Source organism: Lissotriton helveticus, chromosome 8 (genome assembly GCF_964261635.1).
Source record: "Lissotriton helveticus chromosome 8, aLisHel1.1, whole genome shotgun sequence".
Taxonomy (NCBI): domain Eukaryota; kingdom Metazoa; phylum Chordata; class Amphibia; order Caudata; family Salamandridae; genus Lissotriton; species Lissotriton helveticus.
Genome location: NC_136069.1, coordinates 1,570,355,845 through 1,570,376,829, shown reverse-complemented (window position 1 = coordinate 1,570,376,829; position 20,985 = coordinate 1,570,355,845). Strand labels below are relative to the sequence as shown.

Here is a 20,985-nt window from a genome sequence, read left to right as displayed (position 1 = left end):
GAAAAGGGACACTGGAGGGGGCGGTGCCACGGGAGATCACAGGGGCGACGAGGGAGAAAAAACAGGAGAAAAATGGAAAAGAAAAGAAAACAAGCCAAAGGCAGAAATAAAAAGAGAGAGAGAAATGCAGAAAGAGAGACAGAAAAAGAAGAAGGGCAGTCAAGCAGCAGAGCGGTGACTCTCTACCACTGGACCACCAGGGATGAGGCGCAGGCAGGCGCCTGCAGGTGGGGGAAGAGCTCAAACTCCTGACCTCCAGGTCATCAGCAGATGGGGACAGGAGCAGCTACCAAACGGTGCTGCACTGTGGAAGGAGCAAGCCCACTAAAGGATAGAGTTACGCGAGGGAGCCTTGCCACGTGTCAGCCATAGTGAGTTCTAGCACTTTGTTAGATTGCCAGGAAGAGGCAGTACCGAACTTGTGTATCCATTTCAAAAACTGCCCTTTTTTTTTATCATTTACAAAGGATTCATTCAGTTATTTGCCCAATCAAGGCAGAGATCTGTATTTTTTCTGAGACCAATGCTTCTTCTCCAAGGGCAGGTTTCTAGTTGGATGCGTAATAACGCATTCGAAGTCCAATTCATGATGAGCCCTCAGATAATCTTTATGTCTCAGATTTTTTATTTTTCTTTAGTCATTTTTGGATTATTCTTTTCTTGGACCAAGGCACTCCGGGCTTTTCTTGCCAAGTGCTGCTCTGCTTAGTTTTAGGAAGTTCAGCGCAAGCCTTTCTTTTGTCGGCTACTCAGCTTCAAAACGCCATCTTCGCTTGCCTAGGAGATTTAGTTGTACCTTCAGGCTAATCCTCCTACTGGGTCTCTTCTACTTTGACACCTGTCACCTTTTCACATATCTGTTCAGTGCGAAGTGGCACCATGGTTACTAGAAAATATTGCCCCTTCTTCAGGCAATCAAAGTGAGTTAAAGAGGAGTGATAGTTATGTGCAGCCTTTGACTTACACCGATTTGCACCACAAGCTTTTTATACATGTTTTGTTAACAAAAAGGGGTGATGACTAGGAAGCCAGTTCTCAAAGGTGGCATACAATTTACCGTCTCCCATATTCACAGCTACTTTGTGGATTGGAAGTGCATATTTTTACTGATCAAAAAAGATACTCGTAGACAGCCCTACATGAACATTTTACATTTACATCCCGTTATATAATTAGCTTTTTATGAGAACAGCAAAACTGTTTTGCTGAAATAACAGGGCAATCTGATTGTCGTGCTGCGAAACAATTGACATTCTCTAAACCAATCCCATCATAGGTGATTTTAGTTAAGCAGTCAGACCATTTCCTCGGTTTCTAATTTTCTAAGTTCTTATGTTAACATTATGTATAAAATCAATGCTAACAGAGGTGAGCATGTAATCCATGGACATTTTTGGTACTTTTGAATATGTTGGTTTCCCTGGTTTCTTCTGACTTTTGGTATTCTAACTTTTGTTTTTTCTGTTATTGTAGAAAGTTTATTTTTTCTCACTTTTCATTTCGAAAATTTCACCTAGGACTGTCCTGCAACATTAATGGATTGCCAAGACACAGCACCATATTGTCTTAATGGGTAGAGTTTTGACTGGCAATGTTAATGAATGCACGTTGTTACCAGCTGAGGTTTTGCAGCTTGGATTCAATGCTGCTTCCAGTCATAGTAGTATCTTATTACTAGATGGCATTCTGCTTTGCACCTTTCTGGGTTACTATGAAATATAATAATGTTTTATTTATGTTGCTAAACAGTCAAGGATTGCAAAATTCTTTTTTATAGAGAATAAGAAATTCTATTGTCGCAGCCTTAATATACAGGGCACTGCGTGAGTAACCAGCCTTCTCTTCCTTTTTCCACCTCCCATGATAAAGAGACCATCAGACAAGACAAGGGCAAGAGCCTATGCCCAGCTGCTCTTGCTTGCAGTGCTTGCCGGACGCCTATGTATAAGCAGGCTGAGGCAAAGAGTCCCCATGTTTAAGCTAAGTTTGCGCTATTGGCTGGGGACAAGCAGAATCCAACAGTAACTGCTGGCTGGTCCACACCCAGTTGGCCCTTGCAGCCCAGATGATGGTGGTTGGATGTCCAGAGTCCCCACAACAGCCTGAGGAACTGTAGTGCCTAACTTGGACGATGCCGCGAGAACATCAAAGGCTCTTTGGACTGGGTTGTTGCTGTGCCCTGTCACGCCCAGTTCCCGAACCAGGACCATTACCAGTTGGAATAGCCAGTGCTGGGCACTATCTGCACTTTGCCTGTTTAGCCATTTCAATTATTCTTGAGCTGACAGAACACTGTCCGAAGATCCAGGGATCCTACCCTCAGTCTCTTTCATGAAGTGTTGGTGTCTAGCTCTGTAACTTGGAAATGTATACATGTAAATGTAAATGCCAGTATTTGTAAAGCGCACAGCTACCTCTGGGGAGGTGTCCCGGCGCTGGGCCCGTAGGGAACATTAAGCCAGCTATATCCTAGAGTCACATGGTGCTGGGCTAACCTGCCACCGGAGCCGGGGATCGAACCATGAACCCTGTGGTCCGGAGTCAGGCACCCTGGCTGCTGCGCCACACCTCTTCCACTGGGCAACCACTGGACAACCTCGGGCAACCACAACATGTGCTTATTGGGGCAGGAAACATGGGAAGAGTCCAGCCCCCGCCTCACAAGCTTAAACCAAGATTGATAAACGTACCTCTCTACCGGTGTAGGCTTTCAGACTGACTGCAGAGGAACCACAGGGGCAGAGGCTCCCTGACTAACTGGACACTGATAGCAGACTACAGGCAAAAAAAGCCTCACAGGCAGCTCTGGAAACAAGAATAGGGGAGGTGGGAGCGGAAATATCGCTCCTCCAGCAAGACTTGCACAATATAATAGGATGTCTGAACAGAAGGGCGCACTTTGGAACTGGAAGATGGAGTTACAGAGCTGCAATCTTACGTATCACGCCTCGCCATAATGTCTAAAACCATAGAAGAAGCAAGCTGAAGATGCTGATAATATGGCTCGGCAGATTAAACTATATTCCATTGGTTTTCCGGACGAGGTGGAAGGGCCGTCCCCTGAGAGGTTTCTAGAAACTTGGATCACTTCTTGGTTGTTGCCAGACAAACTGTCAGCTTGCTTTGTGCTTGAGAGGGCCTATAGGACAATGATGCAGCATCCTCCACTGGCTGCATCTCCGCACCCTATTATTGCCAATGCGATGAAATTCAGGAATATACACGCGATCTTCAAGCATGCAGGAAGTGTCAAAAATCTCATCCTCGGATCTGCCTGTGCCATGTTCTTCCCTGACTACACTTGTCAAGTTCAAAAGCAGAGGAAGTCTTTTGATGTAGTTAAACAGAAATTGAGGTTGAAGAACCTTAAACACATGCTTATGTCCCCAGACAGTCTGAAAGTGATATTTAACTCTTGTCCCTTCATGTTTTAATTTCCTGAGCTTGCACGGAATTGGCAGACAGAGTGGTAAGTACTGAAACACAACCCCCCCCCCCTCCTCCAGAGAGGCCTCCTTCACACAATGAAAACCATGGCAACATGGTTAAGCCGAAAAGACAGATAAGGTAGCGTCAGGGCCGAGGCTCTCCCCATGGCTCACCAGAAAAGTGATGGCAGCCGTCTGTGAATTGAGGACTGAGTGCAGACATCTTCGATGCAGAACCTCTCAGGATCCCAAAGACCCAACTCAGAGGGTGCAACTCCCAAAGGAGCAGAATGAGTCGTCCCTGTACTAAACATTTTAAATAATAAACAATCAAATGGGCAGACTATTACTTTTTCTACTATTACTTACAACCCTGTACTAAACCTTCAATCCAGCAACGTGGTATCCTTTACACAATGTAACAGTTCGGGGAGGCTCTTCTTTCTATTCTCAATTGTCCACTGAGTTGTACCATGGGAATTGTGAGGGTGATAGATGCTTCAGAGATGGAATTGTGTTCAAAGGGAAAGTTGTGAGGGATTGGGGGCTGCAGACCAGTCGGTCAACAGTTGTACATACTTTGATTCCATCTACAATGCTTGCTCCATCACTTTTACTCTCTGAGCTACACCACTAATGGTGGGTTTGGTGTGAGACTATCCTCGTTACTCATGTTGCATGTAGTCCTAGCGCCTGTGAGCGCACTTGCTTTCGCAGTTGATTAAGCTCCTATGCACACCCTTCTAGATCGCATCAAGATAGGGGTGGTTCTCTAGTATGCTAGACACCACTTTCCAATTGCATTGCTTTGCAGGAAAATAAGCTTCAGGGCTAACAAGGCTCCTTCATGGGTAGATTTGGATAATGTGGTAACACTACAGGTCACTCCCATTACACAAAATCTTCCCCTTAGTTGTCTCACAGGTTATTAGAGATGGAGGGCTGTCTAGAAGGGAGACAGTAGAACCTGCTCAGTGCATATGTCCCATCACATCTATCCAAAACCACTCATGTTCTTAGACTAATCATCCTGGGGCTACCCCCAGGGATGACCATTACAGGGGAAGACTTCATAGCCATCCTCAATTCAACAGTGAAATCAACTGGGACCAGGTAAAAAAAATACCAGGGGTCATCTGTGCTGGCTGAGTGGATGTGCTCCCTGGGGCTATGCGATGTATATTGTGTGTGGCACCCCCACGCTAGGGAATACACTCACATGTCAGCTGGGCATAAAACTATGTCTCAAATTGAAATACGGTGCCTTCCAGCTGCAGACATATTGTGCACGACAGCAGCAAATATTCTACCTCGGGGAATCTCAGCCCATTCCCCCATCATGAATATGATAGGGACTCCCACGGTCACAGAGGACTCCCTGGGTACACTCTGGGAGGCAGGGTAAGCTGTCATGCGTGATATGGCAAAATCATTCCTTAAAAAGAATGAGTGGGAAAAACCCAAAAATAACAGCACTAAGGAGCAGGATTCTTGCACTTGAACATGTATATCACATCAAACATGAAAAGAAGACCTGCCGTCAATTAGAGACCGATAAGGCTTCCTTGTGAATGCAGGAGGCTCACCAATGGATCACCTCCAACAGGTGAATGGACAGAACAAATCTTAGAAAACTGCATTCCTTCACTGTTAAAACTAGCAGTAAGCAGATAAACACAGCAATCGAGATTATATTGTCCTTTGCTTCTTATTACCAAACCATATATAAGAAGTAAGAGCACTCTGCACTTGAGTGTTCCTCCCCTCTTACCGAAGGTCTTCTTTTGATGACACTGGGTGCGCCACATAGAAAGGCTCGGAGCAGCTTAATATGCTGGAAGAAATTGAGGCAGGTCTCAAAAACAAGACACTTGGTAAAATATTGGGACCAGATGCGTTTGCCACTGAATGTTACAATAAATTCAAGTCAGTCCTCTTGTCTCACTTATTGCCACAGGAAAGGGCTTTATTCCCTTCAACTTGGATTGGGCTACAACTGTTATTATTCATAAACCTGGATGTTCCCTATTTCAGATCACCTCATCTCCCTCTTAAATGCAGAAGTCAAGACCTATACCAAAGTCATGACCAACAGGCTCCTGCAGATGATTACTTCATTGGTCCACCCAGACCAATGTGGATGTATTCCCCACTGAAGCACACAGCATTGCATCCATAGGATGCACATATCCCTAGCACAACTTTAAAAGCTCAGGGATCCCAGTGCTCTGATGCTGGCACAATTTGAAAATGTTTTTGTCTCTCCTGGTCCCACTTAAGGTAGACGGGGAGATAACAGAATGGCAGTCCTGCCTCCCAATACACAGATTTAGTTTCGACTACTTGAGCATACATATACATAACAAATAAACAAGAAAAGAGAGGTCAGAACAATCTCTCAAAACCACAAGAGATGGAGTCACTCCAAGGTTCACACACCCACTTTGGGTGGTAAAGAAAGCCCTCACACACCGACCTAGTCAGTGTCATGCTTCATCATCGGGCCCCACCAAAAAGGCCGAGTGGCTCTTTGGTGTGCTGCGACGCCAGAAAGACTGCGGAGCTGGTTTGTGTAGGGAGGGCGTGTTATCAAATAAGGTGAAAATTTTAATAGTGCCTAGAATGGGTATCAAAAATAAATTTTAATAAGTGACCCCTAAGGCACAGAACAAAGAGTATTTATGTGTCTGAATTTAGCTGCCAAGGTATAAGGATTGGTTAAATTCAGAAAATACTAATATTAATCTCAGTCAACATGTTTCTGCCATATGGGTGGTTTTATTTACCAAGGCATTCGTCAGGACTAAACCCCGGCAGTATGGGCTCTCTAATCACCCACCCTAACCTGGGGACGTGAAAGTGAAAATTAAAAAGGTGAAAAAGTGCTTAAAAAATGGAAGAGCGTGATGCTCATTCCAAAAATACTCCCAATTTTTTTTAGGAGTGTTACAGCACTCGGGGTCCGGTATTGAGGCCACAGCTAGGTTAACGGCGGGTTGAGAGCGCTGAGGGCGATGTGCCAGGTCGCTCCACCCCCCCTCCCGAGACCCATGGTGCGAGTAGCGCCCTATTTTAAAGTGCTGTAACACTCCTAAAACATTTTTGGAGTATTTTTGGAATGAGCATCACGCTCTTCCCTTTTTTAAGCACTTTTTCACCTTTTTAATTTTCACTTTCACGTCCCCAGGTTAGGGTGGGTGATTAGAGAGCCCATACCGCCGGGGTTTAGTCCTGACGAATGCCTTGGTAAATAAAACCACCCATATGGCAGAAACATGTTGACTGAGATTAATATTAGTATTTTCTGAATTTAACCAATCCTTATACCTTGGCAGCTAAATTCAGACACATAAATACTCTTTGTTCTGTGCCTTAGGGATCACTTATTAAAATTTATTTTTGATACCCATTCTAGGCACTATTAAAATTTTCACCTTATTTGATAACACGCCCTCCCTACACAAACCAGCTCCGCAGTCTTTCTGGCGTCGCAGCACACCAAAGAGGCACTCGGCCTTTTTGGTGGGCCCCGATGATGAAGCATGACACTGACTAGGTCGGTGTGTGAGGGCTTTCTTTACCACCCAAAGTGGGTGTGTGAACCTTGGAGTGACTCCATCTCTTGTGGTTTTGAGAGATTGTTCTGACCTCTCTTTTCTTGTTTATTTGTATTGAACTGGGGATTGAGAGAGTGTCTCTGACCTTCCCTACCTCTCCCATTGTTGTCGAGAAAGACATACATATACATATACATATACATAGATGTTCCTATACGTGCTACAAAAGCTTACATTAATTTTTGGCCAAAACTGGTTCAGAGACCAAATGACCAGGGTATGTTCTTTTTAATGGGCAGATCAAGCTCTGCCGACTGCATTTATTAAGTGTATACAGTCCACTTATGATGGAAGTATGGGCATACCAGATCTTCGCCTATATTACTGGGCTTCACAAATTCTGATGTTGAATGAATGGCTATATGGTGAGTGGGAATATCCAGCATTTCAAACTGAAATCTCTCTGACTAGCTGACAACATACAAGAACAGTTATATGAGACCACTAACCCTACTCACTCACAGAGTCGACCAGAGTGGTCCGCCTGGGGGTGCGGGAGGAGAGGGAGGGAGGGGGGGACGGACGATCAATTCTGCGCTGGTTCAGATGGGACCGAAAGACCCTTTGGCAAGGAAATTGGCTTCACCATCGTGCCCGAATGGAAGGGTTTGAGTGATGGGACCTTATTTGAATTTGGAAACTAGGCAATGTAGGAAAGTCCCCCTTTTTGCAGGTTACTTCCTCACTTTTTGCCTGACATCTGATGCGACTTGATGTGCCCTGGGTCCCTGCCAATCAGGTTACCGAGGCCTGTGTTCTTTCCTAAAACGGTACCTTTTATCCACAATTGGCACATCTCTGGCCACAGTAAGCTCCTTGTGTAAGGTACCACTGTGAACAGGGAAAGCCTCTAAGGGCTGCAGAACCTATTGTGGCAACCTTAGAGACCCTGTACCTTAACACCCACACACTGTCATTGCAGGCTGCGTGCTTTGGTGCAGAGAAAAGTGAAGTGTTGACATGGCACACATCCCTGTGTCTAGTTATCACAAGCACAGTGGCTTGAATTTGTTGCGCACTCTTCACTTGGTGTGAAACACCACGAAATAAACAATCAATTTAATCAATCTGTAGTTTTATTTATTTCACTATTTTTTCAACTCATTTTTTGTGTAATTCATGAAATTAATTTTTCATCAAAACAGAAAAAAAATTACATTGTCATGTAACAATGAATAAATCATACAATCCTAGTATTTTTCACATACATGTACAAAAGGCAAAAACAATAAAAATCATCTGTGTAAATTAATTCACTGTTCATTGCTCGTGCCCAATGCATTTCGGAACTTGTGACAGTTCCTTCATCAGGGGATAATCTTCCTCAGCTGTGTACATGCCTCAGTATCCTATGCACCTTTAGTACCAGATCTCAAATCTCAAAATCTTGATCCTTCTACCTGTAAGTCATGTATTCTTGTAGCGTGCTAGAAAAGGCTCGTATCACCAGCTTCCGTGTTTGACCGTGATGGCCGTCACTAACTTTAGTATAGTATATACAGAGCCAGCTTCCTAGGGTGACACTTGACAGCGCTCAAACATCGTTTCAGGACCTTCAATCAGAATTTGATCTTCATAGAACTCAGGGGCTCAATTACAGGGTTTTGCACTATGCCAAAGTGAAAGAGCAAGAATGTGCTGTATTTATCCAATACAGTGCATTCCTGTCCCTTCCCTATGCCTGGTGCCATTTTACGAGCCTCGCGCCAACGCAGGCACCCTTCACCCATGGTACAAGGGTGTCTGTGGTGTCAACAGGATTGTTTTCGTGACGGATGGGGCACCTTTCTGAACAAAAACAATTCCTGAATGTAGAATGCAGCACACATGGAAAGGGAAAATAAATGAGGAGAAATAAAGTAATTTTTTTCTCATTGTGCCTCCCCTAGTGCGGCACAAATTTTTGGCGCATCCCCAAGTTTACATGGTTTTGTAAATCTGGGGAAGCATCAAACTTCCTGGGTGTTGCGTGGGAACACCCAACGCAACGCCCATGGAATGCTTCCCTAGCGCAGTGTAAGGCAACCCAGTGATTTGTGCTGCCTTGCCTTACTCCATATTTATGAGGCCTTCGAAAGCCACACAAAGTGGCTTTGCAAGACCTCATAAATATGATTTTGTAGTTTGCTTCGCCGGAGCATCACAAAAGTGACACTTCAGCGTTGCAAGGGGCTCACAAATATGCCCCCCAATGTTTAGTATTTGCAGCTCTGGCATGCAATGCCCTGCCACCAATCCTCTCTGACTGAACTGGCGGAATATTGCCTGCTTGAAGCCAAAGTTATCATGGGCCAGTTGGGGAGAGGAGGGTTATCACATATCTACAGATCCTTAGTTATTAAAACCTTTAATTTCTTTCTGGCACTCAAGGAGCGTTGGGAGACCTGGGTGGGTCCTTTGGGTGAGAGGGATTGGAGGGATTGTAAAATGGCCCCATGTAAACTTGCAATCTCCTCGCTGGCGTGCCTTATACAACTAAAATATTTTCATGCTACATGCCTTACTACTAAAAAGTTATGGCAAGCAGGTACGCTATTCGCACACCTTTGCATCTGATATAAAGACAACAAATGACTGAAAGGCAAGCAGTAATGGACTGGTGTGCAAAAATGGAACAGCCTATTTACAAAGCTAGAGGATGCCCACATCAGCACCACATAATTAGGGGGAAATGGTGGTATCATTATAATTTAATGAATGGATTATACAATGGGTTTTGATGTAATTCTTTCTCTGATTAATTCCTGTGATTGCACTGTAATTACAGTTATAGTTTTTAATGAAAACAATACATTTGTTTATGAAAAAAGCCATGTAAATAAGGAAGACAGTCATTTTGTGCACATATTGTGTGTGGGATCAGAACACTGAACGTTGCACTGTTTATTTGAACATGTTCACATGTGTCACATGGGCAATTTAGCTGGGGGTACCCGTGACATCTCAGGTAGCTTTCGCTAGAGGTACTCCTCATGACATCTCCTTACAGCAATGACAATCCATTGACTAAGCTATTGATGTCAAGACCATTCTCGAGTAATTTTAGAAATAGAAGATCGAGTGTGCTGAATCTTGAAGTCTACGACTCTTTTACGAGGTCAGTTCTTCAGTGAATACAACAGTGAGTAATAGTGTCTCAAAGTAAAATTCCAGCACCTAATGTCAAGGGAGAGACTATTTAACCAAAAAGATTAATGATAATAATGAAAAGGAGAACTCCTGGCATGAAGATGATGATGTGGAGAATTAACTCCATATTTTCATATCTTGAAAAAGTCACCTTCTCCTTCACCAAAGAGCGATGCAGATTTTTTATCCTTTTCGGGACCCTCACAGGAATGCTTGGGCTTTATTCAGGGAGGGTCAGTAACAGGGTACTACTTAAATACTGTGTTGCCAGCAAAGCAGTGCTGCAACATGAAAATCTATATAGAGCTGTTCTAGGGTCCTTCTCATTTATCAAGAAGAATTTCAAAGTATATAAATCTGAGGAGGATTTTATGGTAGGTAATGTGCAAAGGAACCTGCATACCAAGCTCCAGATTACAAGTTGTATGCTACTGGCGGGAAGGAAACTCCACACCCGTAAACATCAGTACCTTGCAGTAAATCCACCAGAAAAAGTTAATACCTGTGGAATAACTCTGTGGACATGGTATTATCAGGTGTTATTCTACACGGGATTCCTTTTGGCCTGGGTATTAATGCTCACCTTTACCACCTGCTGCAATGAGTAGGTAAATGTGAGACGGTGTGCTGGTAATGGTAGGGGTGGAAGAAGTGTTTAGGGCGAGTGGGAGGGTGATGAAAAGGACGTTCCTTAAAGGGGAGAGTATTGCATGCTCCCCACATGCCTTAGAAGGGGATGAAGCAGTGGGCAGGAATTCAGCTCCACTGAACTTGTAATCTGGGCTAAGGACAATCAGACCTCCTCTACCTACCAGTTAAATGTATGTTTCCATAACAACATGACGCATGACAAAACTGCAATCTTACCAGCAATGAAATGTCCTCTGGTGGCTTGGGATTGGAGGTGAACACTACCTCTGTAATAGAAAAAAAGGTTTGTGTTACTTGGTTACTATCATTTTTGTATAAGCAGTTTTGTCCACTAATATTTGGACTAAAATAACTGTATGGACTGATATGTAGAAAATACTCATGAAATATATGACTGAATGAAAAGATGGAAAACAATATTGAACATGCAGGTGAAAGTGTAGAACCATAAGTACTCAAATTAGGTTTATATGTAACTATATCCTGATTCAGCCATGATTTCTTACTCATTCTAACATTGTAGGGGAGTGCCCACCACTGATGTGGAGCCGCTCTTGCATCATGGCTTCCAAGGCGTCAAAAGCTGCACGTGACGGTCAGTCGAAACGGTTACTTATCTGCAATTATTTGAAGGCTCTCCTTTCTCAATCCCATGCTCTCACACCAGGCACTTGTAAGTGCTTAGAGTAAGAAATAGACATGCGACCTAACTCAAAACTTGTGTAACCTAGTGTAGAAATGTGTGTCTTGTCTTCTGTCTTCAAGCTTGCTCCACTAACTGTTGCTAAGGGAAAGTCTAACCAGATGGACCTGTGATTCACAGATTATTTATTTTTCCTTTTTATCAATAAACCCTTTCCGACACTGATTGGCGTGCAGAATTCCTATGACGCACACAAGTCTACCAAACAAATAGGTCAGCGTAGCCCACTCAACAATAAAACAATATAAAAACGTGGGCGTGGCTTGCGCCCAACGAAGGTGGCGGTGTCCCGCTAGATCTCCGCGGAGTGGTAGGAGTATTCTACTCGCAGTGGCAGTCTTACTTCATGCCCTCGGCGGTACTTCATTCTAGAGGCATTCATGCATTCCTTAACATATCACAATCATGTTACCCTTTAGCAGCTATCACACTGGACGCTGAGAAAGCCTTTGATCCTGTGAATTGGTAATTTATTTTTCATACATTCAAATGGTTCGGACCAAAAATCATTTGCCTATTGCCCTCCTCTATTCATCCCACCAAGCAGTCATTTTTGCTAATGGACAAACCTGTTCTTATTTCCCTTTGGGCAGAGTTTGCCATGGCTGTCATCTGTCACCTTTTCTCTTTAACCTGGCTCTTGAACGTTTCCTATCCAGAATTAGGCACAACCCCATTATAGAAGGTTTCTCTTGAAATATTCAACAAATTAAAACAGCATCTATGCAGATGATATTCTTTTATTTATATCTGAACCCTATTCCTCACTTCCTGCCTTATTCCAAGAGTTCTCCTCATACTCTCTCATCTCAGACTATAAACTCAATCACGACAAGTGCAAAATCTTGCACTTAAATGAATTCACATTCAGACATCACTTTTCAAACACTTATTTCTTCCGGGCTAGTTCCAAACTTAAATACTTAGGGCTAGGGTTCACACCTTTGCTATAAACCTCTCTTTTTTTGAGCTTGGAGGAGTGTAAACTTAAGGTTACTACCCTAGTCAACCGCTGGCACCCGTTGCATCTTTCTTGGTGGGGTCAATAATGAGGATAGTCACTTTCGTTCTCTATACTATTTCTAACATCCCCCTTTCCATTCCAAAGAAATGTTTTACACAATTCAATTCTAAACGTACCTCTTTCTTAAAGAACAAAAGTTTCTCTCTAACAAAATTAAAGCACTCTAAATCTGATGGCGGTATTAATTTTCCTGATTTCAGGAATTATCATTCAGCCTTCACATTAAATCAATCTATTCACTAGATCCAAGAGTACAATAAATACTACCATTTATGGGCGCAATTGGAAAAGTATTTTCTTTCTCCATTTGCTTTTCATGAATATCTCTGGCTTTGTCTAAACCAGCATTAAAAGTGCAATAGGTCTCGCCTTTCACTAAGTTAAAGCCATTTGCTTTGCTATACAATACCATTAACAAAGCAAATGGCTTTTAACTTAATCAAAGGAGAGACCTATTGCATTTTCAATGCTTGTTATATTCGTGTAACTCTCCCATGTCCTCTCCCCCTACAATCCTTGCCAAACATCACTTCTACCTGCACCTGCGACCATCCTTAGTGAGGGCCGAGCAGCCTTAATCTGCTCTGTAAAGCCTCGTCCACCTGGTAGCACCCCTTGTCGTCCAAGTGCTCTACGGAGCTAGTTGTTTCTTTACATCAGAGCTCTTGTCTCCTCCTACTCCACTTCTTTTAGTTGCACCCACCTTCTTATTCCCCGCCCACGTGACTTTTTGGGATCAAATCTTGGTTTTTCATGCACCTGTCTAATGTTCCTCCTATCGTAGCTGTGCTGGGAGCTTCTTGCACCCTCCTTCTTGCCCTGACTCCTTCAGATGGGATGGGTCTGTGCTGTGCATGCCCACCGCTTCCAAATTTGGCTGCATTCAATTCTGCCTTCCTCACTAGGGCGCACAGCTGTGGTGTGTCAGCAGTGGTGTGTCAGCAGTGGCGTGTCAGCAGTGGCGTGTCAGCAGCAGTGGCGTGTCAGCAGCAGTGGCATGTCAGGAGCAGTGGCGTGTCAGCAGCAGTGGTGTGTCAGCAGTGGTGTGTCAGCAGTGGTGTGTCAGCAGTGGTGTGTCAGCAGTGGTGTATCAACAGTGAAGTGCACAGTAGTGAAGTGCACAGCAGGGGTGTGCCAGCAGTGGCATGTCAGCAGTGGTGTGTCAGCAGTGAAGTGAACAGCAGTGGCGTGTAAGCAGTGAGGTGCACAACGTTGGCGTGTCAGCAGTGGGGTGGACAGAAGGGGTCAGCAGTGAAGTATCAGCAGTGGTGTGTCAGCAGCGGCGTCAGCAGCGATGTGTTAGCAGCTGTGTGTCAGCAGTGCTGTGTCTGTAGCGATGTGTCAGCAACGAAGTGTCAGCAGCTAAGTGTCAGCAGCTAAGTGTCAGCAGCTAAGTGTCAGCAGCTAAGTGTCAGCAGCTAAGTGTCAGCATCTAATTGTCAGCAGTGGTGTGTCAGCAGCGGCGTGTTAGCAGCGGTGTGTCAGCAGCGGCGTGTCAGCAGCGGCGTGTCAGCAGCGTCATGTCAGAAGCAGCGGGTCAGCAGTGATGTGTCAGTCGTGGACTGTCAGTAGTGGACTGTCAGCAGTGGTGTGTCAGCAGCGGCGTGTCAGCAGCGGTGTGTAAGCATTGGTGTGTCAGCAGTGGTGTCTGGTGTGTCAGCAGAGGCGTGTCAGCAGCGGCGTGTCAGCAGAGATGTGTAAGCAGCGTTGTGTCCGCAGTGATGTGTAAGCAGCGTCGTGTCAGCAGCGGTGTGTCAGCAGCGGTGTGTCAGCAGTGGTGTAGAAGCAGTGGTGTAGCAGCAGTGGTGTGTCAGCAGCAGCGTGTCAGCAGCGGCGTGTCAGCAGCGGCGTGTCAGCAGCGGCGTGTCAGCAGCGGCGTGTCAGCAGCGGCGTGTCAGCAGCAGTGTGTCAGCAGCGGCGTGTCAGCAGCGGTGTGTCAGCAATGGTGTCAGCAGCGGTGTGTCAGCAGCAGTGTGTCAGCAGCAACATGTGTGTGTCAGCAATGATGTGTCAGCAGCAATGTGTCAGCAGGAAACAGGAAACAGATCGCACTACCGACTGACCCGGTTCACACCTGGTACCGCGGATTTTAATCATTGAAGCGTGGCCTCATCCAAATTGCGCCCGACTCTGGGTTGCTTCCCCAGGCTACCGATTCTTCAGCCTCTGCACGCACAGACCGGGTTAATCCAACCCCTGCATTAGAGGCTTATAATGCTAAAGGCAATTACTAAATGTCCTGATGATGGTCCCCATAACTAAGTAGTGGGACCGAAACGCCGTCGACTTGTTGTGTACCTTCTACAAAAACTTGATCTATATGTTATATGTAATGGTGCTTACTTGATATTTCTGTACACTCAAATTTTTTTACAGAAATCGCTGCTTTTGCCTTGAAAAGCCCTGTGTTTGTTTTCTGTCAACCTTCTGTATTGATCTGATTGTGTCTGGGTACAGGCGTGTGGCCCACACTGGTGATTTGTCGAAGGTATTCCTTCTGTATGAAACTTTCAATTGAGTAAAAAATTGAAGACCTCTGTCCGGCTGGACATGTCGCTCTAAATATAGAATTGATTCCGTCTATATTCATTGTTTCATATATAATTCTTTTTGCATGGACCGCTGTTGTTTCATAAAAAAAATAAAAAAAAGCAGCAATGTGTCAGCAGCGGTGTGTCAGCAGCGGTGTGTCAGCAGCGGTGTGTCAGCAGTGGTGTGTCAGCAGTGGTGTGTCAGCAGTGGTGTGTCAGCAGTGGTGTGTTAGCAGAGGCGTCAGCAGTGATATGTCAGCAGTGATATGTCAGCAGCAATGTGTCAGCAGTGGGTTGTCAGCAGTGGGTTGTCAGCAGTGGGTTGTCAGCAGCGATGTGTCAGCAGCGATGTGTCAGCAGTTGTGTGCCAGCAGTGATGTGTCGGCAGCGGTGTGTCGGCAGCGGTGTGTCGGCAGCGGTGTGTCGGCAGCGGTGTGTCAGCAGTGCCGTGTCAGCAGCGGCTCCATGTTACAGAGCTCCTTCAATGTTCAATGCGGCAGTATCCCATATATTATACTTGAAAGGGTCATCTGCAGTGCAGTGCAGTGGCGTGACTGACTCAGGCATGTGTACGCTGCTGCTCCACGGGACGATCAGATGAATGACAACAAATTAAATTTTCATTTATGACCAAATGCCCTCGAACCCTGTGTGTGCAGGCTCCAGATTACACACGCCTTTTTAATCGGGGGCCCGGACATCGCTAAGGAAGTGTTTACAAGAACTGAAGTAATCCAGGGAAGTTTTCCCTATCTCCCCACATCTCATTTCAATTACCCCACTTCTGTAACTTCTTAAGTGCGCACGCAGACCCCGAGGAGGTGGTTATCGATAAAGAACCCCGCACAGGGTTCCCGGAGCACTCTCTTGCTGGTCCATGGGGCTTGAGTTACGTGTGCGTGCAAACGTACTGCTCAGCCAATCCGCAGCACCTTCTGTCAAGCAGCTTTCAAAGAACACATTACAGTCAGAAGCCTCATTCTTTTCGAAACACTACCATGCGGTCCTTTCTGGTACAGCTATACCAAACCTTCATCCAGACAGTCCTCCTGGCAAGCTAAAGAAGCGAAATGGGACCTGAGCATAGCGGATTAACATTGCATTTCCCATCCCTCACTTGGAATTTAGGGCTTGGGCAAGTGGCACAACTCTTGTCTGTGTAGAAACGGCTGCGTGGAGGACAGACTTCTCCGAGGAACAAATGGACTCACTTACAAATAATGAACCAAGCCTGCAATGAGCCGTTAGTTCTCTTCAAAGTTTAGAGATGTCGGTATAATGCATAATTTATATAGAGATTTCGGCGCACTTCCGTGTTCTGATTTTAAATAAACCTGGAAGATATATAAAAACACGCTCTCCAAACAGTGCTTGTTTGTTACCGCCCTGCATGCTTTTGGGTCGACCCATTCGGACTGGATCTCACGGCTTCTTTATCTAACACGACTCCTAAGATAAGAAATTGCTTCGCAACAGCCGCAAAGCAGGCGAGCCAGTCCGGATGGGCCGTCCCAAAAGGCGAAAGGGCGGTAACAAAGAAGCCTCATTTTCAATGGAAGGCCACCGTTTACCATAAACGATGACGCCTTCCAATGAAAATGAGGGGCGGGGCTTCAAGCCCCCTTCTGAAAGTCCTTATTCACAATAGATCTCACTGAGATGGCAGCGCATGCGCTGCAACGCTAGGCAAAACCTCACATTTTATACTTATCCATTTTTAAATACCGTTGTTATCTATTAAACCTGTGCAAATATATGACCCTTTAGATGTTCCCTCTTTCTTAAACTCCCTCATTTGGTACAATACTTCCATACTATATAATAACCGACCGATCTGTTGGAAAACAACTCTTCATTATTTTTCTTTCCTTATACTTTCTCAAGCTAAACCTATTTTTTAGGTTACATCATCTTTTCAATATAAATTACATTTTTTTAAATCCATTATATTAGAAGCCATTAGTAAGCTTGCTTCCATCCCAACACAACTTCCTATATCTTCTTCTCTCTTAGGAAACCTTCTGCACAATAATCCCAAAGCTTCTGATATATCGTGTCTTATGCCATATCTTCACTGACAGACCTAAATAAGATATTGAATTAGCATGGGAGAATTATTTGGAAACCGTTTGCACTGTTTCCTTTTGGAGACGAATTTTGGAAAATATAAGGTCTTCCTCCAGAGCCGCAATATTCAGACGATATTCTATATTTACAATAAGCTTCTCTTTTATCCTGTATCTCTGCATTGCATTTACCCGGATAGATGCTGGTAATGGTTATTACAACAAGTAGATCTAAAACATATGCTTTTCACATTCAAGTTTGTACACTCAGTCTGGACACAAGCATGGAATCAAATAACACCATCTTTAAAAACTGTGTACCCCTGTCATTTACTAACATCTTCATAGGTAGTTCATCTACTAATTGGGAACATGTTACAGCTTGCATAAAGAATGTTGACCTTTTATTGGCAGTAGCATTTCTACAACTCACTAAAAAGTGGAAAGATTTTTCTAAATTGCCTTTACAAGCCTGGTGATATGCAGTTTGTTACAATCATAGACTTGTAACAGCATATATTCACTCTATTTCACTTACCATTAAATATTCTTTTTTATGGAGCCCTGTTACAAATGTTATTATTAGTCATGTTAAATCCTCACTTTACCATCAACCCATTAGAGATGAGATTTCTAACCCCCCTTGATGTTCATGTTGTATTTTTACAACTAATTGCATCAATATAATCTTGCAAAGTTGTAATTATTAATAATCATGTACTGTACTAATGCTATACTTATTATTCGAGGTGGATTTTGAAAATGTTTCCTTATGACACTGTATATTTACCTTTCCCTTCTCCCCCCCTTCTCTTATTAACCTCTTTCTTAACTTGGATGCGTTATTCTATTTGTATTTACTTCAACCTAGTAAAACTCTTTTCAACTAAAAAAAAAATATGAAAAACCTGCTGGATGCTTGAGAAATATTGTCAAAGTGAAAGGCCTTTGCAACTCAGTTGGGCCCCTTCATTCTCCATTGGGCATGAACCAAAACTACCTTTGGCCACTGTGTTCACCAGTCAGAGGATATAAACATAGCCAAAGAGCAATAATTATGAAGCAAACGAAACATGCTAAACTAAAGAGAAAAAACTGCAAATGAGCATCAAAAAATCAGGATCTCCTCAACAAATCACAAAAGAGGGTAGAAAAACACAACAGGAACAATTATACATAAAATATTTCGTCCACTGGTTTACCTATAGCTTTGGCGTCATTTGGCAGCCTGCATGAAATTTGGCCCACCTTTGGGGACAAGCTACATTTTGCCAGGAGAAAAACGTTGAAGAGGGGAGGAGGAGCGGACGTTAAAAATTATGCTTTTTCCATTTTAACTCCTATAGTACGTTTTGCTCTCTCCTACAGCAAAAACGTGCAACGGATTTTCCCCACAGTTGTCGTGAAAGTAGAACTTCACTCAGAAAGCATTTATTTTTGGTTTGGTGTAGATCCTTCAGCAGTTTTTCAGATATCAGTGCCTGTGTCAAGGGGAACTGAAGAGTTACAATTGAGAGGTAGCTTAGCTGGTAAATCGTGACCAAGTGAATGTGCAAGTTCTGTCAATCATATTTGAATTTCTCATGGCTGATGAAGAACTTGAACTATCATATGTGAAATCACAAATTCACCCAAACTCATGATTTTCATACCGGAGAGGGGAGACCAGATGACCACTTATAGCACAAAGGGAGGCAGACATGTACCAGAGGTGAGGAAAGCCTGCTTAAAAAATTAGGAAATCAACAAAAACGAAAACACACATGAAGGAAGCACCATTGCAAGCAAGACATACGAACTGAGAGAGTGAAGACAGATGTAAAAAGGCGCAGGTCATTCATTCAGGTAGAATTTAAAAAAAACTTTTCATAAGTACACTGTAGGAAAGTATGTTTCTGTTGCAGTAACACCCCCCCACACACTTTTTGCCAGATTTCTCATGCACTTTGACTGAGTATACCCTGGGTCACTGCCAATCAAGGTCCCAGGGCCTGTGTTCTTCCCCAAACTCTACCTTTGTTTTCACAATTGGTCCACTTCTGGCCCACATGTAAGTCTCTTGTAAAAAGTACCACTTGTACCAAGGGCCTCTTGTGCAGAGAAGGCCTCTGAGGGATGCAGCATGTATTGTTCCACCCTCAGAGACCCCACACCTAACATATACACACTGCCATTGCAGACTGTGTGTTTTGGTGCAGACAAAACTTAAAGGTCAACATGGCAGACATCCCTGTGTGCAATGCCTACCTACCACTGCCTGTGGAATAGGCAAGTCACCCCTCTAGCAGGCCTCTCAGCCCTAAGGTGGGGTGCACTATACCACAGGTGAGACATAGCTGAATGAGCAATATACCCCTTCAGTGTCTGTGCCCATTTACAGACATTTTAAGTGCAGTGAAGCCATTTGAGTACATGGGTTGGGAGTTTCTCATTACAAACGCCACTGCTTCATGATGGCTTTCCTGAATGCTAAGGAATTTGGTATCAAACTCCTCAGCAAAATAAACCCACACTGATGCCAGTGTTGGATTTATTATAACAGGCACACAGTGGGCATCTTAGAGATGCCCCCTGAAAAACAACCAGCTTCTAGTGTATTGGCTGACTAGTCTCTGCCAGCCAGCCAGTACCGGACATGTTTCTGACCTCATGGGGTGACAGCCTTTGTGCTCTCAGTGGTCAGAAATAAAGACTGCTCTGGGTGGAGGTGCTTCACCCCCACTTGCAGCACAGCAGCACTTGGTGGTGAGCCTCAAAGGCTCTCAACTTGTGTTATGCTGACTGGGCAGCTTCAACGAGTTGCGATACCTGCTCCCCTGTCCTAGCCCCACTTTTTGGCAGCGGGACAGGCGGGAAAATTAGTAAGCAGAGTAGAAGTGTCCACCTTGGCTTGGCACACCCCTAGGGTGGCCAGGAACTGAGGTGCCCTCTCTTCAGAATTCTCCATCTTGGTTTCGAGAATTAGGACCAATAGGAATAGGGGTGATGATATAGCTTTACGGCTAGATCGGTCGACGTCGAAGCTGGGGAACCAGGTTCGAGTCTCAGCAACGGTGCTCAACATCCTGTGATTCTGGGAAAATCACTTAATCTCCCCTTGCCTAACAAAAATCAATGTGTCCTCATGTGACGAAACTGATGTTATGTAGGCCAGCACTCGGGGGCGTGGTGGCCAGCACTCGGGGGCGTGGTTAGGGGGAACATGGCGGCCAGCTAGAGCGACTGGTCGGGAGTGCCGGTCCTTGACGGCGTGCTGCAGCGAGTAAAGAGAGGAATCACGGCGGAATAGCGATGGAATGCGGTGATTTGTAAGCTCGCTAACCCGTGTGAGCTAAGGTGTGCGAGGGTGTAATAATTTCAAGGCCGTAGCGGACCTCGATCGAGCGAGAGCGTGAGGCCGGCAGGTTTCTGTCGGCAAGCGGAGAGCAGAGGCAGCGGCGGCGGCTTATGGAGAACGTGGACGGGGGCAGTACAAGCTGCACTGCACTAGCGGCAGTGAAAACAGCTGAGAAGGAAGCAGCAGAAATTTCTACGGAGGCGTCTACGGAGGTGTCTTCGCCGAAGGGCTTCGAGCGTTGGAGTCGTGCAGCTTTAGAAAGAGGTAGAGGTAGGCGGGCGGCGGCAAGGCTCCAGTTTTCGGCAGGTGGGATTGTGGGGAGAGGGACAGCACAGGAGGGGAGTCGCTTTCAGGCAATTGCTTCCTCACCCCTTAAAAGCAGGGACCACCCCGGCTCTGAAATTCTCCCACATGACTCAGTTGGGGAATTAAATAACTGTAAGGAGGTCGGTACCCGGCCAAAGGAGAAAGGAAAATGCCCACAAAAACCTAACTCAGG

At 44.8% G+C, this 20,985-nt stretch overlaps 1 protein-coding gene across 1 annotated transcript in view; it reads right to left on the bottom strand.

Annotated features, from left to right (window-relative positions):
• XRRA1 (X-ray radiation resistance associated 1) overlaps positions 1-20,985 on the bottom strand; it is a 299,935-nt gene that overhangs the window by 73,765 nt on the left and 205,185 nt on the right. Inside the window, exon 10 of the mRNA XM_078658576.1 lies at positions 11,042-11,091. Coding sequence (XP_078514702.1) covers positions 11,042-11,091 — 50 coding nt within the window. The remainder of the gene's footprint in view (positions 1-11,041; positions 11,092-20,985) is intronic.